The 14,556-nt window shown below is 51.5% G+C and overlaps 1 protein-coding gene across 1 annotated transcript; it reads left to right on the top strand.

Annotated features, from left to right (window-relative positions):
• The first annotated feature begins 1,885 nt into the window (after positions 1–1,885).
• On the top strand, positions 1,886–7,532 carry MSX2 (msh homeobox 2). The gene is made up of 2 exons (XM_059483594.1): positions 1,886–2,252; positions 5,517–7,532. The coding sequence occupies exons 1-2, from the start codon at positions 1,886–1,888 to the stop codon at positions 5,939–5,941; spliced, it is 792 nt and encodes a 263-aa protein (XP_059339577.1). The 3' UTR covers positions 5,942–7,532.
• The last annotated feature ends 7,024 nt before the right edge of the window (positions 7,533–14,556 follow it).

The following is a 14,556-nucleotide window of genomic DNA, read 5'->3' as shown; positions in this document are numbered from 1 at the left end:
TTCTCCTGGCAGGTCTTTAATCCTTAACCCATCGAGGTGTGCAGTAACACGGGCAGCAATCAGTAATGAGTGTGCAAACCCTGCTATTAATTAGCGCCAGGGCTGATGAGTGGGGTTTTGTAACTCGGCTCCTCGCACTCGTCCTCCCACGCTCCTTCCCACACGGCCATCCCGTGCCCCGCTCCCAATTTGCTCTCCCTGGCACCCGGCGCGATCTTATCGGGGCTGGGGCCGCTCGGTGCTCGGTGCTGAGCAGTGGGGAGGGATGAGCGGGGCCCTGAGGGGTCGGGAGCAGCCCTGGGCCTTGAAAAAGAGAGGTTTGTTTAATATATGTACAGAAAATAATAGGGATAAGTCGTTCTGTATCCTTAGAGTCCCCTTGGCTTTGGGACAGAGCAGTGCCCCCAGCACAGGGCGCTCCCTGCACCCCATCCTCGAGCTGGGAACTCGCGATTTACTGGGCTGGGGACTTCCAAGGCTTCCCCATGAGCTGGCAGGGAAATCAGGAGTCCAAATCGAGCAAAAGATGAGCTGGTTAAACCCTCCGTGTTTAATAGAAGGGATATATCCGAACTTTCGTGGTCAGAGCCCTGCAGGACCGAGCAGCTTCGAGCTGCCCCTGAATTCGGGGGTTTGGAACAGAAGTTGTGCCTGTCCCGTTCTCAGTGGTTTTAGTGACTCTAAAAACGGCCCTCACTTATAAATTGTGACACCAAAACAGCTCCCAAACCCTGCGCACCCCGGACGTTAAAAAACAAAACAAAACCAACAAAAACAAACTAACTAAGCACCTGAGAAAGTTGCGGGCGCAGCATGAAATAACGCCCGGCGCAATATTAAAATAATTATGAAAAGAACAATATGTATTCGCTTTTATCCGCGCTGTAATTATAAAAGCTTTTTAAAGGACACTCTTTATTCATACCACTGGTAGGAAGTCAAAAAGTGAGAGAATCGCTTTCATAGTGCTGGTTTGATATGACTTTTAATTAAGGGCTGCGTGCCCCTAATTTATTAAAGCTCATCTTTTCATCACGTGTATAATTGACGCTGAAGAAAAAAAGTAATAATAATTACAGATCTAACCTCTGCAGAGTGGTTTTGCCCGACTTGGGTCCTGCTGCCGTGGAAACGCAAACAAGAAAAAAATAAATTTGATTTATTGGATTTAAAAAACGGCGGCGCGCGTTTCCCCGGGGGTCTGCTTCATCCCGAATCCCACATCCCGAATCCCGAATCCCACATCCCGAATCCCGAATCCCACATCCCGAATCACACATCCCGAATCCCACATCCCGAATCCCGCATCCCCAGACCCCGCTCCTCCGGGAAAGGGACGCGTTTTTGGGGAGATAGAAGGAAGGGGGGGACAGACCCCGCTCCGGGAGGGTCGGAGGATGGGGATGAGCCCGGGGGTGCCGCGATGAGCCCGGGGAGCCCCGGGATGAGCCGAGCCGGCGGCGAGGGGCGGGGAGGGGGAGGCAGAGCCGCGTTCCTCTGAAGTTCCCTCTTCGCCTCATCATCAGCCTTAATTATTTTTATTTTTTTTCCCCTGGCTTCGCCGTGATTACAGCCCTGCACGGCTCCTCGGCGGGCCGCCCGTGTCATTAACCCCGTGTCATTAATTGGGACCGGGAGAAGGGAGGGGGGGGCGGCCCGGGAACCCCCCGCGAGCGGCGCCGGCTGGGCCCGCCCCCTTCGCCGCGCTCAGCCAATAGGAGCCGGCAGCGCCCTACGTCACCGCTCACGGCGGGCGCTGATTGGACGGCGGGGCGGCTCCCCCGCTCGGGCAAGGAGGACAGCGGCGGGGAGCCCCAGAGGGGGAAAAGGGGGGCGGCCGGGCCCGCTCGCCGCACTCCGGGCAGCGCCAGCTCCGCGCACCGCCATGGCTTCCCCGCACAAGGCCAAGGACGTCTTCTCCTCGGACGAGGAGGGCGCGGCGGCCGGCGCCGAGGAGCACCACAAAGTGAAGGTGTCGAGCCTGCCGTTCAGCGTGGAAGCGCTCATGTCCGACAAGAAGCCGCCGCCGCCCCCCAAGGAGCCGCCGCTGCCCGCGGCCGGCGGCAGCGCGGACGGGGCGGCCGTGGGCACCTCCAGGAACCTGCTGCTGGCGGGCCACGGCTCCCGCGACGCGCACAGCCCGCCCGGGGCGCTTACAAAACCCTTCGACACCGCCTCGGTGAAGTCGGAGAACTCGGAGGACGGCTCGTCCTGGATCCCTCAGGAGGCCGGCAGATATTCCCCGCCGCCAAGTGAGTGCTCCGGGGCCGGGCGGGATGCGCGGCACACAGGTCCTGTATTTTATATCCTGTGTTCCCATCCAAGGGCTCCAGGCCCGGCTGGATGGGGCCCTGGGCAAGCCGGTCTAGGGGAAAGTGTCGCTGCCGATGGAAGGAGGTGATTTTAAGGTCCTTTCCAATATTTTCCTAAAATATTCTGCTTTTCCGCTATGCTTTTATAGGTATTCATACGTGTGTCATATTCCCATTTGTTACATATTTATTACTATATATATTGATACTATTATGTATTTATAGAGTTAAATGTTTCTATACATCGCTACACGGATGTATATGAACACAGACCGCTTTCAAAGCCTTAAAAAGATCAGAAATCACCAGGGACCAGCTCCTGTCCCGACTCGCACCCCCCTGGCAGCCACTCAGTCCATTTGTGTTATCCCGTTGCGACAGCGCTGCGATTTCTCCCTGCGCCTTTCTCCCGTCCGCGGTGCGCTGCGATCTCTCAGACTCGGGAATTGTCCCTTCCAGCCCTGGGCTGTCCCTCCATCCCTGGCTCCGGAGCGTGTCCAAGCGCCCCGCACTGTTCCCGACCCCTTTGTCCCCCGTCCCGGTCCCTCCCGATGCCGTCCCCGCCTCAGGGACGCGCGGTGCGGAGGTGACAAATCACAGCCGAAACCCCCCTGGCAGCCCGAGCCGCCTTTCGCTTTCGGAGCCATCCCTTATAAAATAAACAGGGGGGGAAATATCGCTTTTTAGGAATGAAAAGCCTCCGAACATCTTTCAGAGAAGGGGAAGGAGCATCCCGGCCGTGCCGCACACCTGTACAGGGTTTATCTGCTCTGCTCTGCGCATCCCAAACTTTCCTGCTGGAAATTAAATACTCTGCTTTATTTAACTTAGAGACTTTACAGGCGTGAACTGTCTCGCGGAATTTACTCCTCAGTCTAATATTGCGAGAGGAAAGTTTAGTGTTGTTACAGCTTTCCTTATTAATTTTTTTAACAATAATTTCGATTTGGCTTTCATCCATTTCCTTTCTTGTATGATAAACCCGAATTAATTTGATTTCTATCGTGCTGGGAGAGGGCAGCAGGAAGGCATTCCCTGTGTAGCTCCGGTTTTTAATTTTCATGTACCCTCAACTGTGCTGGAAAAAACTTAGAAAAAACTGTGTGCCCTTACTTGGACCCCTTCTCTAAATCTGCCCAAATCCCCAGACGCAGACACGGAATAATAATCTCCCTCTATATTTTTTTCCCCTTCGAAATTCCTCTTCTTTCTCTTTGAAAATTGTTTGTTCTCGGGATCGGCAAGAGAGTTTTGTGTAGGACTTGGGTAACTGGGAGTTCCCGTGACTTCAGAGGGATTTGGGGAGAAAACTGAGGATCAGGGAGGGGAAGGTCCTTCGGCCTCGACTCTTTCCCTCATTTCCCAAAATCCCTGTCCATGGAGAGTTCTGACATTAAAAACAGCCCTCGATTTATTATTATAAATATTACTGGTGGGATGAGCTGGGGGAAAAGCTGGAAAAGCTCGAGTTTTGAGGAGCACGGAGAGGGAACCCTCTCCAAACTATGGGTTCTTTTGTCCGATATTGGCCAGAAAAAGAAGGATAAAGATAAAAAAAACCCCAGCAAAACAAATCAGTGAGAGGAAACAAATCAGTTTGGGAACTGGCACGGGATAAACGCAATTCCCGGACCCTGCTGTTCCCAGAGCCCGGCAGCCCCTTGGGCTGTGTCCTGGAGGGAATATTCCCCGGGATTTCATGGAATATTCCCGGGATTTCATGGAATATTCCCCGGGATTTCATGGAATAATCCCGGGATTTCATGGAAAAGCACATTTCTGTTCTGTGCGCAGCCTGAGCCGGGTCAGGCTCAGCCCAGGGCTGGGGAAGGCGCTGGGACAGGGAGCCACGGGCACCCCAAAATCTGCCCCTGTCCTGGGATGGCTTCACTTTGGGAAGAGAAAGGAATTGGGTTTAAAACTAGCGTGGAACAGTGTGGGGAGAGGCAGGGAGTCAGGGTCGCTGTAGTTTTATTTAATGCAATTTTAGAAGTGAATCAGCTGTCACGGTGAGCACCTGGATTATTAAAATGCCCTGGTAGGATCATAGGCCATATTTGAAAGTTGTTCCCTAGAGGAGCTTTGTTGTTTTTTTTTTTTGTTTTCAGTATTTCAGTAGTTTGCGTTCTACAGGAAGAGCAATAAGAGAAGTTTAACTTTTTCTGCTGCGTTTTCTCCCTCCTCTTTCTGAACTTTTGAACAATTCCCTCGTGGGATTTTTAAAATTACATTATATGTGCTTGAGCAGCTTTAAAAAATGAAAGAAAAGCAAAACGAGTACAGAAAACCCAAAGTGCAAATCCTGATAAGTGCTTGAAGCAGACACCACCACAATGTGAACCAAATTCAGCAGCCTGGGTGTCACTGCTGTGTCCAGCCAGGGTGACTTGTCCTGTGCCCCAGAGTGAGCGAATCACAGCCAATTTACCGAGCTTCTGAAGTCAGCCGCCAGCTTTTTAGTTATTCTTTAAATTGCAAAATTATTAGTGAAGTGCTAAATTCATCTAAAGGCAAGTCAGCTCTCTGCCATCCCGGGAATATTGCCTAACCTGGCTGGGGTTTAAGGCAGGCACAATAGGTGGTGGATTTTCTGGCTTTTATTTGCTACAAAATGCTGAAGTTTTGTCTGGGTTTTGGTTTATTTTTTAATTGGCAAATATTATAAAAGCTGCATGTTGAATTAAAAGAGCGCTGCTTTCTTTTTTGAGCTTGTGGGTTTTTGTACTGGTTGATAATCAGAAAACACACACTGAAAATCAAAATTAATAAGCAGAGGAAAAACTTGATTTAAAAGAAAATAATAGCAAGAAAAAATGTCCAGTTAGCAAAACCACAAAAACTGTCAGACCTTCTTCAGCTGTCACTTGTTGCGCTTGGTGGGGAAACCCTGAGCAGGGCTGGGCTCTCCTTTTGCCCCACCGTCCTTTTGGGAATCTCCTGCTTTCATGGTGTTTGTGCTTTCCTGGAGCTGTGCAGCAGCCCAGGCTGTTGGTTTGTGCTCTAGACTCCTGTGAAGTGACCTGTGAATTCCCTGTGCCCTTTGAAATCACCGAGCCAAAATTTCCCTCCCATCAGCCGAAGCGCTGTGAACTGGGAGAAGATTTCCAGACCCCCTTTGGCAAAGGATGCCATGTTTGGAGGGGACACCCAGCAGAGCTTTAGGGTGTCCCTGCTGCTGTGCTAACCCCTGTCCCTTCCTTGCAGGACACCTGAGCCCCACTGCCTGCACCCTGAGGAAGCACAAGACCAACAGGAAGCCTCGCACGCCGTTCACCACCTCGCAGCTGCTGGCTCTGGAGCGCAAGTTCCGCCAGAAGCAGTACCTGTCCATCGCCGAGAGGGCCGAGTTCTCCAGCTCCCTCAACCTCACAGAGACCCAGGTCAAAATCTGGTTCCAGAACCGGAGGGCCAAGGCCAAGAGACTGCAGGAGGCCGAGCTGGAGAAGCTCAAAATGGCAGCCAAGCCCATGTTGCCCTCGGGGTTCAGCCTCCCTTTCCCCATCAACTCCCCCATCCAGGCTGCCTCGCTGTACGGCACATCCTACCCTTTTCACAGACCTGTGCTCCCCATCCCGCCCGTTGGACTCTACGCCACCCCCGTTGGATACAGCATGTACCACTTATCCTAAGAAGATCCGACAGACAAAGCCTCAGACAGACAGACAGACAGACAGACAGACTTCCTGGTGGATCCTGTCCAGCCCTGAGAAGGCAGAACCCCAACCAGTGCTGGCCGTTCCTTCTGCACGCTTCTATCTGGCATCCTGAGTTGTTCTGGGAGTTTGCTACGGGTTGGGCGTCTCCTGAGAGTGCTCTGAGCACTCAGAGTCTGATCCTCAAAGCAAAAAAAAAAAAAAAAAAAAACAAAAAAAAGCATAAAAATCAACAAAAAAATTATTTGTGAGTAAATGTAGGGGTTTTATCCAGTGCAAGTAAAACTAGGTTAAAAAAGAGTGGGTGAAAAAGCGAATTTATTATACGGAGGCAGAAATTCCCCGACACCTTCCCGGCGGGGCCCAATGGGTTTAAAAAGAGAGGGGTGAGTGCCCTTGAGCCATGCTCTAAGTTACCATCCCCTCACCTGGGGGCAAGGGGGAGGGAAATAAAAAGGTCTAATCGAAGTTTTGTTGTTTGGTTTGTTCTTTTGAAGACAGCAGAGCCCGTAGCTAGAGACGTGTAAATAGAAACTAGAGCCGGTAGAGTCTCGGTGGAGTTCAGAGCCAGCAAATTCCTGCATTTCTGGGGGCAGGGAAAAGTTTGGCATCCCGAACCTCGGCGAGATGAGCAGCAGGGCCCCTAAATGTAGAGCCCAGCTTTGCCCAGCGTGGCTCCTGTGATGCCTTTCTGTGTATAAATAGCTTCAGCCTTTGTAAAGCACTGGCAGGGGAGGTGCGGAGCGAGGGAGGGCTCTTAGGCAGGCTGGTTTTTATCTCTTCCTATTGGCATGCTTAGAAACTTTTGGCTGCAGCCAGGTAATCTTGGCTCTGCAATGCTCTCGGAAAAGCAGGAGAGAGGGGAGAAAGACGTGGGTTGTTCCCAGAAAGGATTGTTGAATCATTCCGGGGGATGTTATGGGGTTTTTATGATTTGTGTTTGCCACAGCCTGTGTTGAAGAGAAGAACCCCGCGAGTTTTCTTCCATTCTGAGGATGCCAATAGAAGTGACTCGTGCTTTAAGCCCTTCCAAAGAGAGATCAGGGTGTCACAATCAGCCCCACGAGCAGGACAGAGAGGTGATAGAGACTGGTGGGAGCAGCTTCCCCAGGCTTCTCCTTGTAACTCTTGTATTATTTGTATTACTCTTGCTAAACTTTATGAGGAAGTTACTCCCAAGGCTGTGGAGCACTGAAGTCAGAGCTTCTCCTGGATTTATTTTCTTAGCATGCTGTTGTGGAGGAAAGAAATGAAACAAAAAAAAAAAAAAAAATTAAAAAAAAAAAGAAAAGAAAAATCAGAAAAAAAATGGAAAGAAAAGAAAAAAAAAAAAAAAAAAAAAGCCACGAGGTTTTGCTGGTTTTGGTTTGTTTTGACCCAGGCATTGATGCTACCTGGGACCCACTATAGATGAACTTCCTCTCTCCCTTCCCCTCACCCCCGATCTCCCATTATAGGAGAATCCCTTTGAAAGGGATGCCTTGTACAATTTTATATATTTTATTGAAGATTTATTATTTCTTATCTCTTATTTCGAATTAAATTAAAAAAGAAAAAACATGTTTAATCGCGTGTGGGTCTGTTAGTGCTTGGAGTCCTTTGAAAGGTGCCTCCTCTCCGTGTGTGTTTTGCACCGCTGGGTCAAGTTCAAAGGAATGTTTGGGTTGCCTTTATGATTATTTCCCCTTTCTCAATCTGATTTAAAGCCAAATTTGCAGCGCATGAAGGTGAATTGCAAGTCAACGTTTCGGAGTCAAAAGCCAAAGCTTTTATGAGGTTTCCTTGTTTTTAACGACCTCTTTTAGGCGCCTCTGTTCTTTACAGCGCCGTGGTTCCATCACTCCCAGCTCGTCCGCCTTTCCCTGTCCTTGGGGCCCTCCCCTCGACTCTGCTTTAGGGGGAGATGGGTCTCGACTCCTGAAGGATTTGGGGGGAATCTGGGACAGGCAAAACCTGGCGGGGCCCTGCAGTGCTCCAGCTGCATTTCAGGGCACCGGGGTGCTGTCCCTGTCCCTGTCCCACGGTTTGGGGCCAGGCTGGGACAGCAGGTGCTGGACACCCTCCCCGGGCTCGGATCAGGGGAGCCACGGCATGGAAATGTCGCAGGAGGGCTCTTGGGGTTAGGAGGGGACCCGGGGACAAACCAGGTGTGTTTGCCCCTGACCAGATGACTTTGCCCCCTGCCCAAGTGTGCTCCTTCTAACTAGGTGTGTTTGCCCCCTGTCCAGGTGCCTTTTACCCCTAACCAGAGGTTTTTATCCCCTGCCCAGATATTTTTACCCCCTAACCAGGTGTATTTCTCCCTAACCAGGTGTATTTCTCCCTAACCAGGTGGTTTTACTCCCTAACCAGGTGTATTTCTTCCTACCAGGTGTTTTTGCCCCTCTGGGTGTCCCCCGTGTGTTCTCTCCCCGCCCCGGCCGTGCTGCTCCGCGGGCACAGCGCTCCGGGCAGCGCCGCTGGAGCTCCGGGAATTCTCCCGTCCCGTCCCGGCTCCTCAGCATCCCCGGATCGGGATGGAAGGGCCGGGGAATGCGGCACTGCCCAGGCGCGCTGTGGGGAGGGGAGGCAGAGCTCGCCCTGCTCATCCTCTCCCCACTCCCAGAAAACCCTTGAGGACCCCCCAACTTTATAAACACAGGGAAAAGCTGCGGGAGAGCCCAGTCTCCAGTTAGGCTCTTCAAATTAGAATTTACCGCTGCATGAAAACGGGGAAAACCCGCTTCTTTCCCCGATTCCCTTTTCCCGAAGCATCACCCCCCAAAATCCCGAGCAAGGCGAGGTCCCCCCGGCCCTGCCCTTTCCCGGCCGCCCGTCCCGAGTGCTGGGCTATAAATAAGCCAGCGGTGTTTCTGAACCTTCGGTATAAATCAGCTGTGTCAGGGATTACGGCTAAATCTTTTTGCTGGAAATTCTTTGAGCGCGGGAGCTTTGCGTGTGTTATCCCAGATCCCTAAATGGATACAGATTTATTGCGGCACACAGGAGTGTTGAAGGAAAAGCTTCCAAATCTCGGTTACAGCCTCGGCTCTGGGAAAGGCGGGAGGGATCCGTGACACCTTCTCGGAGCCTGCGGATGGCATGACAATTCACCCCTGCGCCCATTATTAACTTGTTCCAATTAAAGCCTTCAGAAAGGCCGAGTTAATTGAGTATTATATTTTATTAGGAGGGAGGTGTCAAGCTTTACTCATGAGACTTCATCATCGTCCTAATGGGAGCTGCCCCGCAGGCAGATCTGTAACTGAATAAATTACAGCGAGGCAGGGAAATCAGAATGCTATCATTAAAAGCGATGCACTTACTGAAATTCCTCCCCCACTTTCGCAAGAGGCTGGGGAGGTGTGGCTTTAATTAGTTATTTTAATGCAAAGTTAAATTGTTCCCAAAGTATTTTCTGACACAAAGCAGATGCGATGATTAGAAGTTGAGTGAGACTGAAAGGAGTTGGCACATGTTCCAGGTACATCTATATATTTTAAATTCCCAATAGAAAGTGAAAAATAATTAGAGCAATAAATAATAAACATTAAAAACAACGCGATAAATTATCCCGATCCTTAAAACCCGGACTTGCTGAGCGGCGGCTCAGGCCGGCCGGGCACACCTTCACTCACCGGGGATGGATTTGTCGACATAAACATTTGGGATCGCGCTTTTCTGCCTCGCTCGGGCCAGGCGTTCATTACCCAGAGCCACGGGCGCTCCGAGCCTGCATTTCATGTTGTCGCGTCGCCTTGTCAGAGCGCGGAATTGCTGCGTTTTATGGCGAACGGGCCAAACCGGGCTGGCGGCAGCGGCGTGCTCGGGACAGCGGGGAACCCTCGGGGCTGCGGGCACACAGAGACCCCCGAGCCACGGGATGGGGATGGGGTGAGGATGGGGATGGGGTGAGGATGGGGATGGGGGTGAGAGTGAGGATGGGGGTGAGAGTGAGGATGGGGATGGGGTGAGGATGGGGATGGGGATGGGGAAGGGGTGAGAATAAGGATGGGGGTGAGGATGGGGATGGAAATGGGGGTGAGGATGGGGATGGGGGTGAGAGTGAGGATGAGGATGGGGGTGGGGTTGAGGGTGAGGATGGGAATGGGGATGGGGGTGAGGGTGAGGATGGGGTGAGAAGGAGGATGAGGATGAGGATAAGGATAAGGATGGGGCCGGGGATGCTCCCGCCACCTGCCCCTTGGACCCACCCGGGGGGCTCAGATCCCCTCCAGGCCGGGCAGAGCCGGGCAGCAGCATCAGGAACAGCCCCAGAGCAGCATCAGCATCATCCCGGCTCCCAGCCCTGTCCCCATCCCTTGGTTCCATCGCCCCCGTGGTTCACAGGCACCCCCAAATCTCTGCAGCGTGATTCTGCGGGGGCATTTTGCACATCCCCACACTGCCCGAGCCTCTCACACGAGCACCCCAATGTCCCCTTCGCGCACACCTGGGGCTCTGCGGGATTTTGGGATGAACGCAGGAGGAGGAGAGCCCTCGGAGGGGATGGATGAGGAAGAAGGATCCGAAAGCGCCAAACTCTGGGGCCCTGCGCCTTCGGGAGGGGCTGCAAGGCACGCACGGAGCCTGAGGGTCCGCGGAACAACCGCGGGGGGATTCACTGCCACCCCCTCGGGGCTGCTCCGGGAGACAAGCGAGCCTTTTGCTTCCTCTAAAGTATATTTCCCCTCTCTATTTTAGTTTAGTATCCCCAAACACCAATGGATGTCTTCATTAAAAAAAAAAAAAATTAAAATCAGTAAAAGCACAAAAAAACCAACCAAAAAAACCCCACAACAACCAAAACACTCCTCAAAGAAATAATCCCTGGCATTCCGGCAGTGTGACCGTGTTCCTCCCGTTCCTACGCCACGGAGACTCCGAAATGCCTTTTCCGGGGGTCACTTTCAGAAATTAACCTACTTTCGGCAGCGCCCACGTTCTTGGCCTAGGAAGCCTCTCTCGCAAAATAAAAACAAAGAGGTTATTCCAATACATTTTTTTTCTTTTCCCTTTTTCCATTCCAGAGCAGAGGGGGCATATTTTTCCAGTGAAAAGCATGAGGGATCTCAGGGAAACCGCTCAGCTCATCCCAGGAGGAGCCGCTCCACGGTTCACGCTCATTTTCGCTGCCGCGGGGAAAGGCAGAGGGGAAATTTGGGGTCTTTTGTTGGTTTTGTTGTTGAGCTTTTTTATTTTGGTTGGTGTTTGGCTCCCCTCGCCCCTCGCTGAGCGTTTCCCACCGTAATCCACGAGGATTTCGGCGGGTGCTGCCCGCAGCTCCCAACCGGTTGCACGCAAGGAATAAAAATCTTTCCATCCATTATATTTCAGTCTTTTAACACCCGAGCAATTCTGTCCCTGCTGTTTTAGTGGAAAGACCGGTCTATAAAGCTGCAACTGCAGTATACTTTAAAATGCTACCATTTTTAAAGGGGGTTGGAATAATTCTGCTTTGCTTGGGAAGAAAAAGTCTCGGGCAATGTATGCGCGATTAAGGTTTTATAACACTGTTCAAGGAAATTAAAAACATTCTGTGATGTTCTTGCTGCAAAGGCAGGTCTCTTTTTTTTTTTTTTTTTTTTTTTGGCAAAATGTTTTGTATATGTATTTCTTAGATTGCTGTGTTTTGAATAAGCAAGAATCTCGTAAAGAGAAAAAAACCCCATGTTCCTTAAAAGTATGCGCTACCCGTTTTATTAAACTGATTATGCCAGCGTTCGACTCAAAAGTTTGTTTTAAGTAGGAATATTTTCCCAGACGTGTAATGGATTGCTTGAAAACAGAATTCTTTGCTTTTTAATGACCTGTAATGGCCAATTCATTTCGACTGCGCTTATCAAGGTGCTGTGTTAAATAACAAACCGGTTCTTGAAAACAAAAAAGCCATAATGAAAAATAAGCAGTCAGAATAATCTCCCATCTCCGAGCCAAAAAAATGCAATAAAATTAATTTAAGACTGTCAAAACATCAAAGCTGAGAAAAGGAGCTGCTAAAATAATGTCTCTTGATAAGGAAATAATAAAAACACACCAAAAAATGTCTACTCAATAAACTCCACTGGATTTGGGGGTCTGTGCTATATTTTATTTGGTGATGAAAGCACTTTGATGTCACTGTATTCCAAACAATTATTATTATAATTTTAAACAACCTGGTGTTTTCCATTACTAACGGCTTACGCTTTGAAGTTACACCTCATAATTTCTTAAATTAAATAAATCATTTTAAGTTTGCACTGGGAGCCTTTTAATAGCAGAGAAAGGAATATCATTATCTTATTGAGAGGCAATTGCAGTGGCTCCAGTTTGGCTGTAGCTGGGGGCAAAGTGGTGCACTATAACAGACATACTTTATTAGCCTCCCATAACTCTTGAAAGAACATTTTTATATTTTCTTTGATTCCCCCCCTCCCCCTCTTGTTTTAAAGCTATCCCAACCTTTAATTACTGCCTAATATGAAAAGCATTATTTTTTAATGCTGTGTAATTTACCAGAGGCAATAGGCCAAGTTAACAATTGTTTATTAGGGTTGCTGTTTCACACAGGGCAAAGAATGCTGTTCCAAACCCAACTTTTCATGGGTGGTTGCACTAATTAATACAGTGTCTGAGGCTCCTAGGGGGTTTTTAATATTAAAGCCTATGGGGCGGAACGGTTTTTTAGAAGTCCAGCTCCTGCTGACGTTCCTCCTCCCCTCCCCGGTGATTTCTGGGGCTTTCGGGGCTGTTTTGATCCGAGGCAAAGCCCGGCAGCGGGAGGGGAGCGCGCTGGGAGCCCCCGGGGGTGGCGGCCCCTGCCCCGAGCCCGGCCCGGGACGCTTCCCCCGGGCTTCCCCCGAGCTTCCCGAGCTTGCCCCGATGTTCCCGAGCTTCTCCCTGCCCTGGCTTTGATTTCTTTCCCCCTTCGCTGCCGTTCAGGTTCAGGCTGAGGCGGGCGCTGCCGGCGCGGTGGCTGCGGGAGCACCGCGGGACCCTCGGGGCTGGCACGGTCGGGATTGGCACGGCCGGAACCCCCGGGATTGGCACGGTGGAACCCTCGGGGCTGGCACGGTCGGGACCCCCGGGACTGGCACTGCAGGGACCCCGGGACTGGAACAGTCGGGACCCTTGGGGCTGGCACAGCTGAGACCCCCGGGACCGGCACAGCGGAGCTGGAGCCACCCCGCACCCCCTCGCCTGCTCCAGACCCGGGCAGGAAAACGCCCCGGGGACAGGGGGATGTGTGCCAGGGACATGTGTGCCAGGGCCATGTGTGACAGGGCCATGTGTGCCAGGGACATGTGTGCCACAGGGCCATGTGTGCCAGGAACATGTGTGCCATAGGGCCATGTGTGACAGGGCCATGTGTGCCAGGGACATGTGTGCCACAGGGTCATGTGTGCCAGGGCCATGTGTGCCAGGGCCATATGTGCCAGGGCCATGGGTGCCCCGGCGGTGCCGCTCCCGGCAGCCCCGCACGGCGGATCCCTGAGCTCCCCCCGGAGCACCAGCGCTGGGGGGGCCTCGGGGCATCCCCGGCCCCCAAATCCCGCAGAGGGCCCTGGGCCGGCCCCGGTGCCCGCGGACGCTGCCGGGGCTGTCCCGCCCTGGTCCGGTCCCCTTCGCAGCGCAGGCACCGACATCCATCAGCGTGATCGATGGGGGTGACTCGCTCCTGTTCTCCCCGCCAGTTTATTTTCTTAAACTACCGGGCAAAAAGCGTAATGACGGAGCGGACAAACACCCTAACAAACAGACGACAGCTTTATGGATGGAGCCGCGCTCCGAGGGCTGAGCGCTGCTCAAATCCGAGCTCCGCCGCCTTCAGCCATCCGAGCTCCAGCTCGGGCCACTTCAACCTCTTAAAGCGCAAAAACAAAAACGAAAACAAAACAAAATTTTTTTTAAAAATCCAGGCTCGGCTGAGTTTAGAGGAGGAGACACGTAGGGATTTGTTTTATGGGCTGAGCAGGACCGTTCTCCCCTCTCCCTTCGCCGTTAGCTCAGCTCCTTTGCAAATCTAATCTGCTCGGCTCCTTTGCTATTTTTCATGTTGGACCCATGCGTTTCTCCTCTAAGCCTTTCTCCTTTTTGATGTAGCGAGTCAATTGAAGAATGTTGGTCTCGGTTATCAATCACCCAGCTGGGGCTTAAAGGGCTCGGGCTAATCAGATTTAATTGCTCATGTAGCGCCACTCCTGCCCTGGGCCACGACCGACTTGCTCAATTAAACCCCAAATACCTGCAATCAATAAATAAGGAATGACAACACGTTTAAGGGATTTATCCAGCAAAGGAATTGAGCTGGAAAGAGATTACAACAGAAAAAGGCCCTTTTATAATTAAACGTACACCTCTCACGGAGGGAAAAGCTATGTTTAAGGAAAGAAAAGAAAGGAAGAAGAAAAGATAAAATAGAGATCTTGTTCTTGTTCTTGTTCTCTTTGCAAAGGAGTGATGCGGGCTCTGCCTTTCTCGAGGCCATTTCAATCACTTACTCTCCTCTTTCTGGCCCAGGAAAATCCGGGATCTGCATTGCCCGCCCTGCGTCCCCTCCCTCCCGAACGGGTCCCCTCTTTTCTCGTCCTTTCCCTCGGCTTTCCTCTCAAATCTGCGTTTGCTGTTTG

The sequence above is a fragment of the Ammospiza nelsoni genome, chromosome 16 (genome assembly GCF_027579445.1).
Source record: "Ammospiza nelsoni isolate bAmmNel1 chromosome 16, bAmmNel1.pri, whole genome shotgun sequence".
In the NCBI taxonomy this organism is placed as follows: Eukaryota; Metazoa; Chordata; class Aves; order Passeriformes; family Passerellidae; genus Ammospiza; species Ammospiza nelsoni.
This window is presented reverse-complemented; position numbering and strand designations above follow the sequence as displayed.

Bases quoted from the DNA above. Each gene is read 5' to 3' on its own strand.
- MSX2 (XM_059483594.1), top strand. From the start codon at position 1,886: ATGGCTTCCCCGCACAAGGCCAAGGACGTCTTCTCCTCGGACGAGGAG. The intron at 2,253-5,516 runs GTGAGTGCTCCG...CCTTCCTTGCAG, and splicing joins CAGATATTCCCCGCCGCCAA to GACACCTGAGCCCCACTGCC.